Source organism: Amphiprion ocellaris, chromosome 3 (assembly GCF_022539595.1).
Source record: "Amphiprion ocellaris isolate individual 3 ecotype Okinawa chromosome 3, ASM2253959v1, whole genome shotgun sequence".
Taxonomy (NCBI): Eukaryota; Metazoa; Chordata; class Actinopteri; family Pomacentridae; genus Amphiprion; species Amphiprion ocellaris.
The window spans coordinates 38,181,910-38,196,514 of NC_072768.1; the positions used below are offsets into that span (position 1 = coordinate 38,181,910).

At 36.0% G+C, this 14,605-nt stretch overlaps 1 protein-coding gene across 3 annotated transcripts in view; it reads left to right on the plus strand.

Annotated features, from left to right (window-relative positions):
* Positions 1-14,605, plus strand: part of si:dkey-30c15.10 (uncharacterized protein LOC559353 homolog) — a 30,224-nt gene that overhangs the window by 13,311 nt on the left and 2,308 nt on the right. Inside the window, exons 9-23 of one of the 3 annotated variants that reach the window (XM_023261744.3) lie at positions 728-1,065; positions 2,174-2,268; positions 3,530-3,659; positions 3,842-3,977; positions 5,487-5,675; positions 5,875-6,001; positions 6,680-6,728; positions 7,043-7,096; positions 7,706-7,738; positions 7,829-7,853; positions 8,019-8,122; positions 9,062-9,115; positions 9,650-9,736; positions 10,860-10,967; positions 12,249-12,385. In XM_023261744.3, the coding sequence (XP_023117512.2) occupies positions 728-1,065; positions 2,174-2,268; positions 3,530-3,659; positions 3,842-3,977; positions 5,487-5,675; positions 5,875-6,001; positions 6,680-6,728; positions 7,043-7,096; positions 7,706-7,738; positions 7,829-7,853; positions 8,019-8,122; positions 9,062-9,115; positions 9,650-9,736; positions 10,860-10,967; positions 12,249-12,385 (1,666 nt within the window). The remainder of the gene's footprint in view (positions 1-727; positions 1,066-2,173; positions 2,269-3,529; positions 3,660-3,841; positions 3,978-5,486; positions 5,676-5,874; positions 6,002-6,679; positions 6,729-7,042; positions 7,097-7,705; positions 7,739-7,828; positions 7,854-8,018; positions 8,123-9,061; positions 9,116-9,649; positions 9,737-10,859; positions 10,968-12,248; positions 12,386-14,605) is intronic. The other 2 variants (XM_035944205.2, XM_035944206.2) reach the window with 2 other exon arrangements.

The window sequence follows — 14,605 nt, forward strand, 5'->3', positions numbered from 1 at the left end:
AATCATATTAAAAAGTTAAAAATGTTAGATTACTCCTTTATTTACTGATTTTATGAAGATTACACATTTTTTGTCACTTTCAGTGGCTTTAATATCACATTTGGTTGCTTTAATTGTCAGGCAAATATTTGTATTATGTTGATTCTGAGCTTTTTATATGTATGTAAGAGAAAAAATCCATGACTTCAATTAAGCTGGCATGGAATGACTCGTCTTTACTTTTTTTCTTAGGGTTTCTTTTTGGGTTTTTTTTTTTTTTTGCTAATTTTGCTGTGCCGTGTAGAGCCTGCAGGTCAACAAACTTTGTCTTTTTAAAAAAATCAGTTTATCCAAGGAGGATTCAATTGGATTATATTAAATCAGACTTTTCTTGTAGATTGGTGATGGAATATGTGAACTTTGGTGTCAAGCAGAAAAACAGTTTACATCACATTTCCTCCACAATGCAGAAAAAAAATATCGTGCAGCCCTGGTTTGTTGGTTGAATTACCGGATTTACACTAAAATCAGAGGAAAAGCAAAGGCTGGAACATCCAGGAATGTTGGGAAGAAGTTGTGAAAAGACCACGATATCAGTTCAAACTCCTAGTTGCACGTAATTAACAGGAAATGGAGCTGAAACTCTGTTGTTGGGTTTCTTTAATAACTTCACAAAGTCATCCGTCACCGACATACTGTTGAAATTGTCGTCAGAGTTGCTGATTTGATGCAACGTTTCTTTGCCCAGATGCTGAACTGAGCTCCCACGACGACACCAACACGGCCGACATCATCGACCAGATGTTCGAGGAGGTTCTGGAGTACGCCGACATGATGGAGGAGGAGAGACGGGACGATGACGATGCCGAGGACCGGGACAGCGGCATCGGCACTGGTTCTATTGACAAAGACAAGATGGACACCGAGTCGGAGAAGGAGAAGAGCGAAGAAGAAGGAGAAGGAGAAGCCAAAGAGGGGGATGAAGGCAAAAAGACTGAAAACAACGGAGACGAGCTGCTCAGTTTTCCTACTAGTGGAATCCTTTCACCTCTCAGCAAGTCTGTGGAGGCTGTGGTCACCCCTCTGGTAAGGTTTATTCATATCTGTAAGTACGATGAGTTTTGGAAAACAATATGATTTCAGAACTTGGAAAATTATTTCCTGAATGCATGTTTTCTACTAACATGATAAGAGATTCTTGTGCCGGACATTGGTCAGATAAAGCAAAATGCATAAGAAAAATTAGAAAAGTAATAATACATGAGTATGTTACAATCCTGAAGTAAAATAAGTAAACTAAAATAAATAGAACTGTTAAATGTAATGCCAAAAAATTAGATGGAAATGAAATATTACACTTGAAAATGAAATATTGCACCTGAAGAAGATGAAAATGAAATGTTGCATTTAAAAATGAAATGAAAATGAAATATTTCACCTGAAAATTACATGAAAATGAAATATTATACCTTAAAATTAAGTATTGCACCAGAAAATTAGATTAAACTTAATTATTGCACCAAAAAAGTCATGAAAATGAAATATTATACTTTAAAACGAAATATTGCACCTGAAAAATGTGATGAAAATAAATACTGCTCTTGAAATGAGAAGAGAATGAAATATTACACCTAAAAATGAAATATTGCACCTAAAAATTAAATAAAAATGAAATATTGCACCTGAAAAGTAGATGGAAATGAAGTGTTATACCTGAAAATGAGATGAAAATGAAATATTACTCTTGAAAATGAAATATTGTACCTGAACAAGGAAAAGAAAATGAAATATTATACCTTAAAATTAAGTATTGCACCTGAAAAATAAGATGAAAATTAAATATTGTTCCCAAAAAAAGTAGATGGAAATGAAATATTGTACCTGAAAATGAGATGAAAATAAAGTGTTGTGCATTATGTTGACCTAGTTGTACATAAAAATGAAATATTATATTAATATATTAATATAAATAATAATAATTAATATTAATACAAACCTTTGAAATATTGCACATTCCATTAGAAATGAAATGCTCCGTAATTGGCAAACTAATATTGCACAAGTTATTGAGAAGTAATATTGCAAATGATATTGATATTATTATTTAGATCTGAGTGTACACTTTCCAAAAAAGATAAATGAATCTCCTGTCAGGAAGAAATTTCAAACATCTGTGCTTGTGTTCGACCAACAGCGACTGGCGGCGACTCAGGAGTCCAACCCTCCATCTTTACTCCTGACTCCAGAGGAAACCAGCACCCCTCCTGCTGAATCTGCTCCTCTGTACAGGTGATAAATCCTGATTTTAATAAACCTGACTGAATTCAACCAGGGTGAAGCCTTTGCATCGGGCTCAGGTTAAGCTTCAGGAAGTGGCTTCGTTATCGAGGGATGTGATTGGCTGTTTACGATCCAATGAAGGAGCACGCTCAGAGCTTTGTCATGCAACCAAACTTTTTCCTTCTGTGCTTTCATAGCAGTTTGTATGTTGTGCATTTAACCATTGAACGTTCTTGTGAACTATTTATTTTCACTACTAATGAAGTGTCGATACAATAATAATAATAACAAACTTTATTTCTGTAGCGCCTCTCAAAACTGGAGTTGCAAAGGGCTTTACGATACATGAAAATGCATGAAATCTTGGATAAAAAAAGTAAAAATGTAGAATATTGGTAGAAAAAAACAGTGTAGTCATTTGTTTATTGAGAACACAGTTTGCGCCTGTTCCATTTTGTCACATTGCTTTCTACGTTACAATACTGAAATAAAATAAGTAAACTAAAATAAGTAGAACAGAACAGTAAAAACTGATGCTGGCATTTGTGCTGAGGTAAAAAGTAATGTCACATATGAATATGAAATATTAGATGAAAATGAAATATGGCACCTGGAAATGAAATGAATATTAAATATTGCATCTGAAAGGGAGATGAAAATGAAATATTGTTCCTAAAAAGGACATTAAAATGAAATATTACCCCCGAAAATGAAATAGTACACTTGAAAATTAAACAAAAATGAAATATTACGCCTGAAAATGAGAAGGATAAAAAATATTACACATGAAAATGAAATATTGCACCTAAAAATGAGATGAAAATGAAATATTGCACCTAAAAATGAGATGTAAATGAAATATTGCACCTAAAAATGAGATGAAAATGAAATATTACTCCTGAAAATGAAATAATGCACTCGAAAATGAAATATTGTACCTAAAAATGTTTTGAGTTCTTTGAAACTATTTAAAGGGAAAGTCCTCCTATCTGTTGAAATCATATTAAAAAAATTAAAAATGTGATATTGTGATACTCCTTCATCAAACGTTGGTAAATATATTCATAAATGTCCCTCTTGTAAATTAAGATCATGTACAGCAAACTAAACAGTTACTGATGGTCAAAAAATGTGTGATATTCAGTTTTGGTAGTATAATTTAACAGGGCAGCTTCCATCTGTTGCTTTAGGGATTGTAGACTTCATGATCATAGGGAGCTGCAGCATCATTCAGTTTATGTTCTACAACATGCTTTGTTTTCGTCCACAGTATTGATGCCTACCGCACACAAAGACGCAGTAAGATGCCGACCATCCAGAGTGTCACTCCTGGAGTCCAGAGACGAGCTCAGGAGACGTCCAACCCTCAACCGTCCGTCAACACCAAGGAGAAGATCGCAGTGAGTAGCTCGGTTTTTAATACCATGAGATGAAAGGAAGGAAGGAAATACTTACGCCTGAATATAACATGAGAAAATGCAGAGCCTAGCAGGAAATCAGTAAGATACAAGTACAATATATTAATGAAAATAAGAATGAGTAAGCTAGAGGTTAGTATCAATGTTGTTCTGTCTTCATCCAGGCTCATAATGAAGAAGCAGCCAAACTGCAGACTGTGATCAATCAAACCCTTCAGGCTCTGAGCTGCTGCACCGACGAGGAACATGGACGAGGTTCTCTGGAGGAGGCTGAAGCTGAGAAGCTGCTGCTGGTCTCCTGTAGGTACAACACGGGATTTACAAATGTTTATGTGGGAATTCATGTCCACACTGGAGTCATAGAAAATACATCATGATGTTTTCTAGCATTAAAAAAAAGTCACACAGCTACTTCCCTCTGTTTATGTCTTTCGGGGCCTGGTGAGCTCTAAAGGCTAGAATCAACCAAAATTACCACAGTGAGACAAAAATGAGATGAAAATCAAATATTGCACCTAAAAAATGAGGTACAAATGAAATATTTCACATTTAAAATTAGATGAAAATGAAATATTGCACCTGAAAATTAGAAGAAATTTAATATTGCACTTGAAAATAAGATGAAAATGAAATATTGTATCTAACTTAGCCTCTCCCCTCTGTTCATGTCTTCTGGCACCTCATACTCAGTAAAACCAGAACTCTTTGGACTAGAAATCAACCAAAAATGACAACCTGTGACTCTGACAATACTCACAACTCCTCCTCTAAATCCTCAATAGATCAAATCATCATTTTTTTATACAGTACATTTAAAAAAAATCTGCAGTTGCACCAGAGTGATTTCCAGTGAAAACCAGTTATTGCGTTATTAATTAAGCTAGCAATGTAAAATATTAGGGTTAAGCCTGCATAGTGTTATTTGTGTTGTGACTTTAGCTAATTAATTTACATGTTGGGGATTAGAACTCTCTAAAAATGAAATAAAATAGTTTTTGTTTTAGGACTGATTATCATTATCAGTTATTGGTTATTCGTAAGGATAACTGTAACTGAATATGTACAATAGGAATAGAAGTGATGACAACTGATCGTAGTGACGTTAAGACTCAGCTGTTTACTGTGAAATTGATTGATTGGGATCAATAACAGTTTATCTCCTGTTTTCCTAATCATTCTCTGTTCTGTCACTTTTATTTTCCACTAAGGTCCGTATCTTAAAGTATTATTAATTATTGTTTTCCAGACTCCATTTCGGGGTAATCTGTATCTGCCTCCTAACTTAGCTGCTAGCCATTAGCCACTGTGAAAACAACTAATGTCTTCATTTGTGTTGATGTTTGTGCTTCGTGTTCAGTTTTTGCAGGTTGTGTCTCTGTTAGAGAGACGAGTCTGTAAGTCAGAACAGATTTCTGAAGTTAATCTGACTTTAGAAAGATGTCACGGGGCGTCACATAGCGTTAGCCTGCAGGCTAAGAGGCAAAGCTAACCTCTTAGCAAGTAGCTTTGCGCTGTTAGCAAAGTAAGTGTCAGCTGCACCAACGAATGAATTCACACGAGCTCCACTGAAAATGTGCTTCTCTGTCTCTCTGTGTGAACAATCGCTTTCAGTGACTGGCTGTTACTTGTGACTTGTAACCAATCAGATAAAGCTGAAGGCGGGACATCGCAGAGTGACTTCAGAGCGATCAATCCCTAATAAAATACTACTTTACCCCACTATATTACATATTAAGAGTGAGACCCTAACAGTACTGTATTCAAAGCATCTTTCTTGACTTTTTTCTGTTATTTATTCGTCTGTTTCAGGTGAGAAACGCTCGGCTCTGCTGGCAGAAGTGACCAGACTGAGGGAGGAGAGGAGCTCAGAGTCTGGAGAGGCTGCAGCAGAGGACAAAGACTACATTACCCAGCAGCCCTGCAGAGGAACCGTCAGCATCACCAACATCCAGCTGCCTCTTAAGGTGGAATTTGTCTGCTCCTCACACAGCCGTGCAGGTAGAATTTATATACCTTGAACAATGTTTTATTTCAGAATTCAACAATTAGTTTGCACAAATGTTAACATTGCCCATGTTTAAATGCACTAATGTTTTATTTTGGAGTAAAATAACTTGTATGTGTTCAGTCTTTACAGCTATGAAAGCCGTTAAAGCTGGTTCTGATTCCTTAAAAGGACTCATTTGTTTCCGTTTAGGTCGTCCGAGTCACTACTTCTTGGTCCTGATTCGCTACGGGCCCTGCAACATCGTGGCCACACCTCTGGCCACAGCAGCTGATGCTCAGAACGGAGACACCATCTCCTTCCCAACGTCTGTCACTCTGTAAGCTGCATTTCATCAAGTTTAAGTTTCTTGTTGAGGCTCTGAAACTAAATTTTTGTCCCTGATAGTGACTGTATTAACCCTCCTGTTGTCCTCATTTACGGGCACCAAAAAATATTGTTTTCTTGTCTGAAAAAAATTCACCAAAAAAATCCCCAAATTTCTGAAAATTTGCAAAACCTTCAGGAAGAAAATTCCAATAATTCCTTAAAAGTTTCCCCTCACAAAATGTATTTCAAAAATCCCCCAAAGGTGGAAAGAAAATTCTTGTAAATATTTTCAAAAAAATGAGTAAAAATCTTCCAAAAAATCCTAAAAATATCTAAAGTAATTCCATATATATCAGTAAAACTTATAATATTTTCTTTAAGAACATTCACATAAAAATAAACCAAAATCCAGTGAAATTTGCTGGATTTTGGTTCATTTTTTTGGTGCATATTCGTAAGGAACATTTTTAACATTTCTTTTTTTCCACCAAAAATGTTCAAAAATATCCCAAAAATGTTGAAAATGTGGACATCAGAAGTTTCACTGTGAAAATATATATTTTTTCCACATTTTCAAACTTTAAACCGCATCAATTTGACCCGCAAGACGATACGAGGGTTAAGTGATTATTTAAGTGGGAATATGTCGAATATATTAATGCATTGCTTCGTCTTTTTGATATTTCAGGAAGGATATTCGCGCATCCTTTGAGATAGATGTGGAAGTCTACAGCCTGGTGAGTGAAAAAAAATAATTCATATATATATATATATATATATATATATATATATATATATATATATATATATATATATATATATTCCAAGTATTTGGATGTCAAAATTAATACGCAGATACCAACACAACGACCAAATATTCGGGTCCAGCCCTCCAACTTGATTTAACAGGTTGCTGACAATCTGGTCGCTGCTAAAACATTAAAGCTCTACAGCTGACCAGCTTATTTTATGCTCCTGCCTTCTTTTCTTACTTTATTTGTTTTACTAATTGTACAAAAAGTTGTTATGGACTTGTTTTTGTGTGATCTAGTCGCACACCTCAAGCAGCAACTGCACCATGGACCGGGCCGCCACCAAGTCACGGGTAAGTAGGTGATTTTTCTCACAAATATTAATAATTTCTTCATAGAACACTTTTCAAAATGCTTCGCAAGGCGGCAAAATACAACAGACAAGTCATAGAATCATTAGGTTTTAAAAGAAGACAGTTTGGTATATAAAAATGAAGTGTTTGTAAAGGTTAAAACACTTAAAAAAAAAAACAACTAAAAAACACTCAAATGAAATCATTTAACTCTGACCGATAGTCTAACTTCACTTTGAGTCTACAACAATTTTATTTTAATCTGTTTTTAAAATTTTTCTCCATGCATATCCATGTTTTTTTCTTTCCTTTAATGTACTTTGGCATTTTTGGTGCTTTTAAATTTCTTCATTTGCATTATTTGTCTTTGTTGTGTGAATTTACTCATATTGCAGTTATGTATTTTGCATTTTGTTTCTGCATTTTTCTTCTTTGGTCTTGTTTTCTTTCTGTTTAACCTGACTGGTTTTCTGTTGATTTAATTTACTGCTGAATACTCTCTTTTTTGGCTTTTTTGTCAACACATGTCATAAACTCTGCTTTTCAAAAAGTTGCTGTATAAATGAAGTTATTAGTTTTAATTATTTTGTGTTATCTACACACATTCAGGTCACACCAAGAAAGCTTCTGAGTACTATCACTGTGAGTATCTAGTTTAATTTTATGCATGTGTTCTACTATATGTTTTTCTCACCCCTTCTGCATGTCTTCAACTTTTTCTTTTGTTTCCAGCAGAGATCCAGTAACACTCTGACAGGTAAGTTTGGTTTTATTTTAGCCTCAGTTCCTTCAGTTTAACTCGGCTCAGCCACAACTCCAAGCTGTGTTAAAAAACTTGGAAAAAACTGGTCAAATATAGCGCTGCAGACTCTGACAGTTTTATGTTTATCGGTTTTTATTCTGTGTTTGTTTTGTCCTGCAGCTGCTCATCCTCTCAACACTCGTCGTTCCAGCAACTTTTGTCTGGTCGGCTCCCACAAGATCACTCTGGCCTCGCTGGGACACAGCAAGTTCCCTCTGGATAAGGTAAGTCGTGGTAAATCCAATCACAATTCAACAAATACCAAGAGCCACAAAACACAGGCAAAGATGGACAAATCAACCACAGAGAGACACAAAACAAAACCTCAAAAAGAATGAAACCAATGCAAAATGAAGCAAACAGATGCTGATTTAATGGAAACAGACATAAAATAAAACATCACAAATTACTCATATCTATGGAAAATAATAATAATCTTTTAATACTTTTCTGGACACTCAGAGACGAGAGACTTTACAGGTAAAAGGCAAATAATAAAGCATAGAAAAAGTCGAACGAAGCATCAAAAAATGTCTGATGTTGATGCAAAAACAATAAAACTTGCAGCCCCGGTGCATCGTTTCTGCTCGAAAAGGTCTTCAAATGTGTCTCCTACTTCAAAATCCCGTTTTCTCTGGTAACTTTTAGAATATTTTCAATCATCCTGAGCTCCTTAAAATCAGAGTAAATTATGTTTTTTGTAGATTTGTTGTGGAAAATGAGAATCATGCAGCAAAATTGTCGCTGCATTGTGTTCAAACTGAAAGAAAAAGTAAAAAAAGTCCAGTTGCATGAATATGTGCAGTCAGTGTAAATTAACCAGGTTAAATGATTTAATTTGTTGGAAAAACTAGATTTTTATGTTGATTTATAATTCATCTCTTTGGCAACTACAGTATAATGTTTCATAAATACTGTTTGCTTTCATAAAATATAGATTCTTGAAGTCTTTTTATCACTTTCACTGGGCTTTGCACCTTTTTTGTTCATTTCACTGAGCGACCACAGAAGAAGAAGCACAGAATCTGCAGTACAGGCACCTCTTTAAATCCTTTTTCTACTTTTTATTTATGCTATCACAAGTTCCTGCACATGTTCTGGGCTCACCAGTGATATAACTTGTCTGTCTCCCTCCCTTTTCTTGTCCTGCTTCCTCCACTCAGATGAAGCTTGAAGGCAAAATCAGGAAGCTGCTGGGAGATGAATTTCAGGAAAAGGTTTCACTGTTTTCACTCTTTTCACCACCTCTCAGTGTTTCTTCCTTCTTTTCTGCAAAAAACTAACTCTGTGTCATCATTTCAGTCACTCCAATTAACCACAGACACATCTTTGTTTGTTTTGGAGTGAATTAATTCCCTCTTTCTCATCTAATCTCATGAAATTAAACTCAATCACCAGTAATAAAAGAGACATTTACTCATTACTTGATGTGTAATCAAATCCTGATGTTTCTCTGCTACATTCTTATATTAATAAGTTTTGGGTTGCATGATCTCTAGGAAGAAAATAGCAGCAAATATGCTTAATTTCACCTCTAAATATAAGTGTTTTTACCCATAACTTCTGTATTTACCTCCATGATTAGAAATGTAAATTAAGCTTAAAATCTTTAGGTAGATTTTTCACAGATGAGCATGTTTGAAATGTGAAATTCTTATAAATATTGAATTATTTTTTCTTAGTTTGTGTCTTTTCTCCATCACTTTGGTTTAACAGTGTTTCTTCTTCTTCTTCTTTTTCTCCGTCACCAGGTGCCTTTTCTGTCTCCTCTAGAGGGCAACATCTACCTGAAACTGGACAGCAGCAGCCACTCTAACGTCCAACACCAAGGCTTCCTGGTCAGTGATGCTGCTGGGTTTTTTTTTAATCTTTACAAACCTCTCCAACGACACAGACAACAGATTCTTAACAAGATCTATGATTTAGTGTCTTACTGGGCTTGAATTAGCCAAATATTTTGGCCAATTTGACACCACAAGATTGTTTTCTGAGGGCCAAAACGTGAAATTTTTTACAACATTTTCTGCTCGACCATCATCTGAACATAAAATATTGATATTTGTGAAATTTTAGCTTGATCTATCAAATGCTTTCTGGGGTATTATTTTTAGAAACCCACCCACTTTTAGCAGATAATTTCGCACATTAAAATTTTTAGGATGTTTGAACAACAATATCTGAGGATTATTAAAGATAAAAACCTGAAATTTTCACTCTTATTTCTCATCATATCACCGATTCAGAATCTGTAATATTGGAGTAGATCAAATAATGTCTGATGATGGATGAGTTGAAATTTCTGAACCATATGTAGCTGCATGTCACAATAATATAAAACTAAACATATAGAATACTTTAAGATGAAATACTTAGTCAGAAAAATGTAAAAAAAAAATGTCATTTTTGTTGAACTTTAATTGAACTGGAATAACAAGTTGTGCCACAAAAACATTGCTAGATAAACTAGTCGAAATAGAACTCTGTCTGGATTAGTGGTTTCAATTCTTCATTTAAACAGTATTTTTTAAAAGTTAGCCACAGTTGTCATTTTCAGAAATGACTCCTCGCATTTTATTTTGCCCAACTTACTACCTATTTTCTTTTTTTTATTGTGATGTAGTTTGTTTTTAAACAGTATCTGGGACAAAAATTCCCTTTTGGATTAATAAAGTTCTGTCTTTATCTCCACTGCCAGCATTTTGCTTTATATTTTTATTCCATGATGTAGCATCTAATATAAAGAATGTGTTGTCTCGTCAAAGGATGGAAGATCAGTATTGCTTAGACTATTCAGAAAAAATAAACCAAATACAGCATGCGTGGTGATAATGACCAATATTAGAGCTTGAAGGTACAGGTGTTACCTTTAAAATAGCCTTTCGTGCTTATAGAGTTAAACAGCTGGGATTTTTTTGTGTTTTTGGTGCAATAAGTTCACTTCTGTTTGTGATTTGTTTCCAGACGATGTTTGAGTTGATCAGTGGATACGGGGTTTGGCATCGCCGGTATTTTGTCCTGGAGGGCTCCAACATGTTCTACTGGAACCACCCAAACGACAAAGAATCCAAGGTTTGGACAGACTGAAGACTTGATTAAACTTCCTTAATGGCGCACAAATGAATGTCTGAAAGCAACACGGGCATTGTGGCTTTTATGTTACCTTCCACTCTGTCAGGACTCAGTTCCATACAGTAGATAGGCAACTACGTACACTGAGCACGGACACGACTGATGCCATAACATTAGCATAGCATTAGCCCAAAGCTACATTCAGACTGCAGGCAAAAGTAGCTTCAATCTGACCGAAAGTCAAATTACATGGAAGGGGATCAGGACTCGTAGTTTTAATGGGTTTCATCATGGACATTTTTGCGTTTAAGGTCCTGCTAGTAACTTTGTTCTTTTTGTACATGGTGTAAAGTTGATGCATTATGGGAGCAGAAGTTAAAATGTCAGATTTCCACCCAAAATACACATTTACATTTGTCCCTCATCTGTCGTGGGGGTTATATTCCAGACCTCCTTGCGTTAGGTGAAAATTCGCCAAGTAGCGACCTTATATATATATTTTAAAGCTTTTCATTTTTTGGGATAGAAAATGCTAATTATACCCCAAAATAATTAAAATAATAAATATATAAATACCTATATACTGCAAAATCCTGCGATATAGTGAAAAATCCATGATGCAAAATTAGATATATACAATTTAAAAATCCGCAATACAGAGAGACTGCGAAAAGTGAACCACGATATGGCGATGGACGACTGTACATACATACACAGCCAAAATTATCAACAAAATCAAACATGAAAAGGACAAAATATGGTTGCATGAGGGCTGAGTTTTATCTTCAGTGGTTTTTAAGAAAAATTCTTGCATTGCAGCTTCTAAACCTGCAACAAAATAAATGCAACCACAAGTAGTTTTTACTTGTACATTCCCCTCAAAAAAGACGCATTTACAGCTTTTGTGGTCGCAGTCTCGAGCCAAATTCACCCTTAATGTGTTTAGAACAGAAATAAGCCAACTCTACCAGGGCTGCAAGAATAAATCATATTTGTTGTCAACTAATTAAATTAATCACCAACTGTTGTGAGAATGGATTAGTTGGTTTAAAGGTCTAAATTCTGCGATTGCGGCATCCTAAATGTAAATATTTTCTGGTTTCTTTCCCTCTCTGACAGAAAACTGAATAGCTTTGGGTTGGAGATAAACATTTGACATCTTGTGCTTTGGGAAACGCTGACTGACAAAAAACCAATTGATTAATCAAGCCACATATTTATTAGTTGCAGCTCCAGTGTGAACATGTTTTCCTTCATTCTCTTGTTGTTTTAAACTCCCAGGAAGCAGAAGGCAACATCTCCTTGTCCGGTTCTCCCAGTCGGTGCATTCGTCCAGTCAAGAGAGATGCTTGTGCTCGACCTTTTACCTTCGAGCTGGTGAGCAGCGTCACGCAGCAGGACGAGGAAGCTTTGGCCAAGTGAGTTTGACTGAAAACTCCCTGAAAAATGAGGTGTTTGGGAGTAGATGATGAATAGACTACATGTCTTTGAGTTATAACTGGAAGCTTCAGTTTGGTTTTAATGTATTATTCACAAACCTTCGTCACAGAACAGATAATTTGGTTTGTCAGAGCAGAAAAAGCTCTTGACTAATAGATAATATTAAAAAGAACTGCATTCCATTTAGTTTTCCAGGATGCTTGTATTGTGTTCACAACATTTAATGGAACTGAGCATCCATTGTTAAACTTTTCCAAAATCTCTGCAGTGAAAAACTTCTGTTTGTCTGTTTCACATTTATGCCAGTTTATTCCTTCATCGTGATGACTTGTTAAAGTATAGCTGTCTCTTGTGTTTACACTCTGAATGAGGCATGTTGCTCTTCTGGTTGCACCCAAATGGTGACGTCACAGTTTCAGTTGTGACAGTTGGTGGGAAACGCCTCTCATGACATCACTAAGTGTTTGTAAAATGTGATGATCTTTATCTGGAAGACTAAGTAGTAAAGTAGTGTTTGCCTTGGAACACACCCAATGTGTAATCTTTCCGGGGAAATATGGGTACAGTCGTGAACAAACACCTACATACACTTACAAATGTACATCATCAGTCTTGAGTTTCCAGTGACTCCTAAACTCTTAATTTTCACTGAAATACGAGTCTTGGTTACAAAAAGCCATCCTTCACTTTGGTTCTTTTATAAGTTATTGTAGGTCTTATACTAATATTTAGTTAAATGTCCTTTCGCCATTTTCACTTCAGTTCAGTACTTTTGGTTTTCATTCATAATCTTCTGGTTTATCTTTGACTCTTCTGGTCTTCTGGAAATATGATGAAATCTGTTGGGTAAAAAATATACATACACCTTAACTAGGTTCTTTTGGTTTCCGTCCACAATCTTCTGGTTTATCGTTGACTCCTCTGGACAGAAGTGGTTCAGTTCAACTAAACTTGTCGTCTTTCTAACTTATTTCTTCAGGTTCTTGATGGGTCTAAGTCAGGACTTTGGGGAGACCAGTCTAGAACCTTCATTCTAGCCTGATGGAACCATTTCTTTACCACGTCTGATGTGTGTTTGGACTCATTGTCTTGTTGAAACATCCAACTGTGTCCAAGATCAACCTTCTGCTGATGGTTTTAGGTTTTCCTGAAGAACGTGGAGGTGATCCTCCTTCTTCATTATTCCATTTACTTTGTGTAAAGATCCAGTTCCACAGAGCATGATACTGCCACCTCCATGCTGGATGGTAGGTTTGGTGTTCTTGGAGGTTAAAAAGCAACCCACCCAAGACAGTCTAAAACCAGGTCAAAAAATGTTCAGGACCAGTCGAATGTAGTATGGAACCAGTCCAAAACTGAAACTAGTTTTAGAAACTGTCTGAAACCAGTCCTAAAAAAGTGAAAAACCAGTGCAAATTTAGGACCAAAACCAAACCTAAACTACTACTAAAAAAAGCCCAAGGCCGTCTGAAATCAGTCCTAAAAAAGTCATAAACCAGTACAAAATCAGGACCAAAACTAAATCTAAACTACTCCTAAAAAAGTCCAAGACAGTCTGAAACCAGTCCTCATCCAGGACCAGATCCAGAGTGAAATAAATCCTAAACCAACTTTAAATCACATCCAAAACCAGGAGAACCAAGACTGAAACCAAACATAAACCAGTCCCAAGAAAGTCCAGAACTAGTCCAACATCCAGTCTGAAACCAGTCCAGAAGCTCTTCTAGAAAGCCCCAGAGCATGATACTGCCACCTCCATGCTGGATGGTAGGTTTGGTGTTCTTGGGGTGAAAGGCCTCACCTTCAGTTTTTCTTCCATCTGACCACAGAACTTTCCTCCAGAAGGTCTTTTCTTTGTCCATGTGATCAGCAGCAGACTTGAGTGGAGCTTTAAGGTTCTGCTTCTAGAGGAAGAACTTCCTTCTTCATGGATCCTCTCAGCTCATGTTGATGTAAAACCCTGTGGACACTGACAGCTGTGTTCCAGCAGCTTCTCATTCATTCAGACCTGCTTTCTGATGATTCCTGGTTGACTCTTGACCATCCTGACCAATGGTCTCTCAGCAGCAGGTGATAGTTTGTGTTTTCTTCCTGATGGTGGCAGTAACACAACTGAACCATGAACTTTATTCTAACAAACAGATGATTCTGGATCTGAAGCTGCTTTCAAATGGCTCCAAGTGACTTTCTGATTTGTT